Source organism: Cucurbita maxima, unplaced genomic scaffold (assembly GCF_002738345.1).
Source record: "Cucurbita maxima cultivar Rimu unplaced genomic scaffold, Cmax_1.0 Cma_Scf00026, whole genome shotgun sequence".
Lineage (NCBI taxonomy): Eukaryota > Viridiplantae > Streptophyta > Magnoliopsida > Cucurbitales > Cucurbitaceae > Cucurbita > Cucurbita maxima.
Window position 1 is genome coordinate 827,722 of NW_019272042.1, and position 6,722 is coordinate 834,443.

Genomic DNA, 6,722 nt, shown 5'->3' on the forward strand with positions numbered 1-6,722 from the left:
TTTTTTTTTTTTTTTTTTTTTTTTTTTTTTTTTTTTTTTTTTTTTTTTTTTTTTTTTTTGCGATTCAGTTTTTGTTTCTGGATTTCGTATGGGGCAGCAACCTTCCAAAGATGAGCTTGTGTACCAACGCGCCAGCAATGGCGATGTGGATGGGATTAAAGCCCTTTCTACCGATGGTGCCGACCTTGAGGTGATTGGAATTCGTAATTTGTTTATTTATTGATCTGTATTCTTTTGTAGTTTTGTATTCTCGTGGATCATTTTTGGTTTATTTTGGGTTATTGGTGCAGTGGGTTGATAGGGAAGGAAGGACTCCGTTGATTGTTGCCTGTACGAAACCCGAGCCCTACAACGTGGCGAAAACGTTGCTAGAACTCGGCGCCAATGTCAATGCGTTTGGACCAGGTTTGCTATGAACATTTCGGGTTTCCATGGCTTGATTTGGCCGATTAATCGATTTATCAGATTTGCATATACGTTTATTTCAATTTCTGTGACATAATTGGTTATTCTATTGCAAAGTATCCAATGGATTTAATATTTTATCATTTCGTAGCAGTTTGTTTTTGGAAGATTGGGTTGTAATTGTTTATTCTCTTGTCACGCTTTGAAAGCTGGATTTATGTTATTTTAGGCCGTCATGGTGGAACGCCATTGCACCATGCTGCTAAAAGAGGCTTGGAAAACACTGTTAAATTGCTTCTTTCATACAGAGGTTTGTTTGTTTTTGTTACTCGAAATATTATAACTTGTTCTGCATCCTGCCAATATCGGATAATTCATTTTACCTCCATTTTTGCTGTAAATATTGCTTATTTTTGTTCCAATTTCTAGCAAATACTTCGATAATCAATGATGCTTGCCAAACTCCTTTGGAAGTTGCGAGAGCAGCGGGGCACAAAAATGTTGTTCGTGCCATTGAGGTACTCTATCTTGTATATATTTTTTAAATTCTCCCCACATTTAGGCTTGGATATTAATTTGATTCATACCCACATGTAAATTCTTAATATCAATTGGAGAGAAAATGACAATAGAGAAGTAGGATTTTCTATTCTAATACTACGTCACATTTTCATTAAGGTTGAGCGCTTAAACTAATAGGTTTATGTATGTTCTTAACATACAAATGACCTCTTAATATGTCAATTTGAGCATAGATCAACCGATTAAGATATTCGACCAAGAGATCAGGGGTTCTAGTCTACCCACTCTACATTTGGTTCAACTCAGAAAAAAAAGGGAAAATGTTCTTTAAAATGTTGAAGCATCTTTAAACTACACAATGAAACTTCAGAAGATGTTTCTAATGATGTTTTGTAGAATCATATTTGTTTATTCTCTGGTTGGATGCGGGAATTTTATGGGCCGGAGTTTCTCGAAGTACTTGTTCCTCATCTCCTTTCGAGAAAAGTGTGAGTATTTTTTCCATATGATTTCGGTCATGTTTATCCCCTTTCCCCTCTTTCAATTGATATTGATACTCTGCATTGTATGTTAGTCGTTGAAGACATTAGGGAATCTTTGGCACTATCTTTTGATATTTATTAACCAAGTCTTTTGTCCAGCTTTTCTGTAAAGCCGTGAATAGTTTTATCCTTACATAGTGCATGATATAGTTGTACACTAACAATGCAATTTCTGCAGCTGGGTAGTCATTTTACCTTGTGGTTCTCGAAATCCTATGAAGCCTACTAAGTTGGAGCTTGCCTTATACACTAGCTTGGAGGTATTGGTTTGTATATATGTCAGCTTTCATTTCCTTCATTTAAATTATGTGTAAGATGTATTAATCCCCCTATCCCCTTCATCTGGAAATTTTAGTTCAAATCCTTCGTTCCTAGGTGAAAGATGCCTCTTCTTTTCATTTATTATGGTTCTTTTGTAATTGGAATAGTCTTAGTACTTCAATTTCATTTCCTTCGTTTGCTGTAATTAATAGTTCTTCTTATCCAAGTTATATTGCCTTATCCTGTTTCTAGAAAGTGAATATGTGAATTGTGTGAAGATCATGCATCCCCCCTTTCCTCCACCCCCACCGCAAGAATAAAGGGGAAAAATAAAAATTGAGATAGAGAGAGAGAGAGAAATAGGGGTTCTGCCCGTTGGGTCTTGTGCAACTTATGTGACTTTTATGCCATTTCCTTTATTCCATGCCTTTTAAAAATATATAGAACTCCTAGTTACTATCGAATTGTTGCAAAAGGTTCCATCAAATTGAGAGAGAAAGAGAGAGAAATAGGGGTTCTGCCCGTTGGATCTTGTGCAACTTATGTGACTTTTATGCCATTTGCTCTATTCCATGCCTTTTAAAGATATATAGAACTTCTAGTTACTTTCTAATTGTTGCAAAAGGGTTCGTCAGTCTTTGAGATCCAGAACAAAGGCTTTATCTGATGAATTTTTCTTTTTCTTTGGCTGTTGATTCAAATTGATAATCATTTAATAACGAGTTGATTCAAATTGATAGTCCTTTAATAACTGAATCAGCCATGATTTATCTAGGTTGTAAGGGAATTTCTTTTTTGGACTGTACAAGTTAGCTTCTATTTGTTCTGAAAAATAGAATGAAATATACTCTGTGGACATTCGGAATAAAATATAAACGTTTGGTTCGTGGGACTGTTCTGGAAATCTGGCTTCTGCTAAACAAATATATTAAGTCTTTAATTGTAGCATACTGCTCTGACTGATGTAATTTAATGTGAATGAGACACTGCAATCTTTCCTTTATGTGAATGAGATACTGTAATTGTAGCATACTGCTTGTATTGGAAGATTCTATGTTTTCTTGCTCATGTTTGGATTTTTTATTAAATGGACAGGATGCCCAACCTCGTTTGATCATTCCATTGTGGAAATCATGTTTAGAGGAACATAAGTTGCAGGATCCTGATCCCTCTGTTGTTATTGTTGACAACACATCAAGTAATTTCTAATTGCTCGAAAATGCTATTTCAGTAACAGTTATTGACTTCTTCAGTTAAATTTTATTTATTGTCCTTGGTTTTGCTCTCAGACTTAGTCTCAAGAGGAGTAAGGAGGCGAAAACGGAGTTGTCACACCTCCTGGGAAGCCAGATCTCGATTTCGAAAATCAAAGAGACGTAAGAACTAATAAGATCCTGTTCATATACTTGTGTTAAAAAATCAAACATTCACGTATTTCATGTTTGAAACTATATGAAACAGAAATTAGGGTCTTTCTAGTTTTGTGTTTTAAATGTGAAACGTCTTATTGTATGCTCACTGTTTTACATCCTCCAAATTGATATCGTCAGGAGTGATTTTGAAATTGTTAAGATCATTTTTGTCATGTTTAAATCGCACTAAAATATGTCATTAAGAATTCAAAATCAATTTAATGTTTTATTTTTTCACTTTGTTGCTTTTACAATTGATATGTAGTAAGTAATTTTGTTTCATATCTGTGGTTTTTGCAGCTGGACGTCTTAGACTTGCACCTGATAATGAGTATGACAGACAACAACTTCAATGGTTTTGTGATGCTTGCAAAGGGATTCCTCAGCCAAAGGTATTATGCCTTTTCTTTCTTTATTTCTAGAAAGCGACTGAAACAGATCGATTAAAACATGTTGTCCCAAGCTTTCAGTTTCTCACATCCCCATTCAAGTTTGAGCTATTCTTGGGAAAACTTCACAGAAAGCTATTGTAACCATCTCAGTCCACCGCTTGCGGACATTGTCTTCTTTAGATTTTCTTTCGGCTTTCCCCTTTTGGGCTTCCCCTCAAGGTTTTTAAAATGCGTCTGCTAGGGAGAGGTTTCCACACCCTTGTAAAAAATGTTTTGTTCTCCTCTCCAACCAATGTGAGATCTCACAATCCACTCCCTTCGGGACTTAATCTCCTTGTTGGCACTCGTTCCCAAAGAGGACAATATCTACTAGCATTGGGCTTGGGCGGTTACAACTATCTTCAACAAATTCATTATCCAAATGGTTTTTTTATATTAAAATAGAATATTCTCTAAAATCAAGTAGTTTTTTAACACCATTTCAAAGAGGTCTCGGTACTATATAGTACATAGTCTCGATGATTTAGTACTCATCAGTGGAGGCACGAACAGCATATCTACATTTTCCTGTCTTTGAAGTATTTTTTAGCTCAGCCTGCAAGCCCAAGATATTGAACGTCTCTTTTGTGGGGCTGTTCATAACATCAAGTACTGTTTTGAAATTTCAGGTGATGCAACGTACAATCTGGCATAATCACCAGAGCCCGATCAACATTGCCACTGTACCTCCGGGTTCAGAAGATCCGGAGCTTGCAATGGCCATAAATGCCTCTATTCAGTCAGCTATGCAGGAAAGAGGACAGCTTCAAAATCCCCATTCATCAAGCTCTGAAGCAGGTGCCTCAAGTAGCAGTGCATTACCTCCACCTGCTCCTCCAAGACCAGGCTCTAGCAAATTGACAGTGCATGAAGAGGCAAGTCACGGTCACAATCCAAGCCATTGCTCTCAAGCGCCGATGAACACTGATATCCAGATTACACACCCTCCAAATGCAGTCCCCACAGCTCCACCAGTTGCAGCCAAAACCTTTGAGGCTAGCTCTAGTATGGTCGACGACTACCCGTTGGTCGGTTCGGATTCCACAGATGGCATGGCATCTTCATCTGGTGTTGGGGACGATGGGAAACAAGGCAGTGGCAACTCAACATGTGTAATATGTTTGGATGCACCAGTGGAGGGAGCCTGCGTCCCCTGTGGCCATATGGCTGGATGTATGTCTTGTTTAAGTGAGATCAAAGTCAAGAATTGGGGCTGCCCAGTTTGTCGCACCAAGATCAATCAAGTCATAAAGCTGTATGCTGTCTGAGCTACCCCAATCAACCAAGCATATAACCAGGTGAAACCCCTTGAACTCTGTCTGTATAATTTGCGCTATACACACCTTCAGCTTTCAGATACTTAAATTTGTAAACTTATTCAAATTCTTTTGACTGAAACAACCAGATTGGTACTTCTGCTAAAACAAAAACTGGGGAGGTAAAATTACTGTGGGACTTGTGTGTGTACATATTTCGTATATGAATTTGTTTGTTAATCCATGAACTCTTTCTTTTCGGTTTTTTAAAATTTTGTTTGTTTCATGACGAGTTTTACCTTCCTTTTAAGGAAACATTTTAGTTTATAGCTCAATTCCATGTGGATCTATAGGCTTAATTGCAGACCCTAACCGTCCAAACCCATAACTAATAGACATAGTTTTCTTAGGGCTTTCCCTTCAAGAAAACTATTTACTTACATTTTACTTAAAAATAAAATGTATATGCTATCTAAGCTTATTATTAGTAGATATTGTCTTTTTTAGGCTTATTTTTTCGCTTCCCCTTAATGTTTTAAAATGCATTTATTAAGTAGAGTTTTTCATACTCTTATAAGAAAGTTTTGTGTCTATTAAAGAGAAATTCTTACACTTTTTTAAGGAATTTTGTCTTTCGAGACCTCACAATTTGTTTGGTCTAGAATTTATTTTTATTTTACATTTGAATTTTGTATATCATTGTAATATATTCTAGTGCTCTTAATAAAAGATAGTTTAGTTTTCGAACACTTTTAATTTTTGAAAATTAAGCTCGTAAATAACACTATTTTTGAAAATTAAGCTTACAAATAACACTATAAACGTTATTTTCACTTAATTATGAATATTTATTATTATTTTGATGTTTTTATAGTTTTGAAATTTTTAAAAAATGTTTAAAAAATGTTTAAAATTGAATATTATTATTATCACAGTAGATCTAATTTTTTTTCAATTTTTAAAAAAAATTGTTAAAAATAACCCACAATTATTTCATTCCAATATAACAACTGTAAGCCAAATAATTACTAGATAACAGAATTTTACAAAAAGAAAAAAAAATCGAAAATTGTCAGCCACAAATAAACCTTTTTTCTTTTTTCTAAAAATACGCAGATAAATTAAAGATGAAGCGACATCTAATAATATCGAAATTCGTGATCTGATAACCAGAAGTTGGATTGGTCCACCGCTACGACATGTAGCTTAATGCCTCACCGTTACGACACGTAGTTTCCCACCGCTTTACAATCTTCCTTTCTCGTTATCGCATCTGAAACAGAATATGCTTCACACGTGTCATCATTACTGGTCATCCTCTGCACTCGTGTCATCATTACTACAACCACAATATAGTTTGTTTTTTTTTTTTGTAAGTTTGTAGGGTTTATTTTCTTAAAATATAAATGTATTTTTGACATTTTTAATCAAAAAAAAAATTAAAAGAATATTAATGAAAACTTTTAAAAATTCGAAGAATATTTTTTGAAACAAATTATTAACCATTTTTATAAATAAAATTAACATTTATTTATTTATTTATTTATTTTCCAGTTAAAGTTAAAGGGGTTAGTGGTATTTTTATTAGTTTAGGTTAAAAGTATATTAATTATACATTTTTTAAAAAACTTTAAAATATTACGTCAACTTTCTATTAGTATAAGACTAAAATGGAAGCTTTATAAAAAAGTAGGAAACTTAATTATTAAAATTTAAAATTTAAAAATGATTTTATTTTATACAAATGTCAGGTTACACGCCGGACAGACACCGTTATCGCCAGGTCAGCATTGTTCTAACCCGTTAACGACCGTCAAGTCGACCGTCGCAATGACGGCGTCGTTTGATTGGTGACCAGAAAAATCCGCCCCCCCCCCCCCCCCCCCCCCCCCC

At 34.9% G+C, this 6,722-nt stretch overlaps 1 protein-coding gene across 2 annotated transcripts in view; it reads left to right on the plus strand.

Moving 5' to 3' along the window:
• The window catches only part of LOC111498913 (putative E3 ubiquitin-protein ligase XBAT34), a 5,456-nt gene extending 439 nt beyond the window's left edge, over positions 1–5,017 (plus strand). Inside the window, exons 1-11 of one of the 2 annotated variants that reach the window (XM_023150269.1) lie at positions 15–190; positions 291–405; positions 635–715; positions 835–923; positions 1,324–1,415; positions 1,648–1,729; positions 2,826–2,928; positions 3,020–3,106; positions 3,443–3,534; positions 4,203–4,871; positions 4,979–4,997. In XM_023150269.1, the coding sequence (XP_023006037.1) occupies positions 89–190; positions 291–405; positions 635–715; positions 835–923; positions 1,324–1,415; positions 1,648–1,729; positions 2,826–2,928; positions 3,020–3,106; positions 3,443–3,534; positions 4,203–4,841 (1,482 nt within the window). In that variant the 5' untranslated portion in view covers positions 15–88 and the 3' untranslated portion in view covers positions 4,842–4,871; positions 4,979–4,997. Of the gene's footprint in view, positions 1–14; positions 191–290; positions 406–634; positions 716–834; positions 924–1,323; positions 1,416–1,647; positions 1,730–2,825; positions 2,929–3,019; positions 3,107–3,442; positions 3,535–4,202 lie in introns of those variants that run through there. The other variant, XM_023150268.1, reaches the window with a different exon arrangement.
• Positions 5,018–6,722: the final 1,705 nt, after the last annotated feature.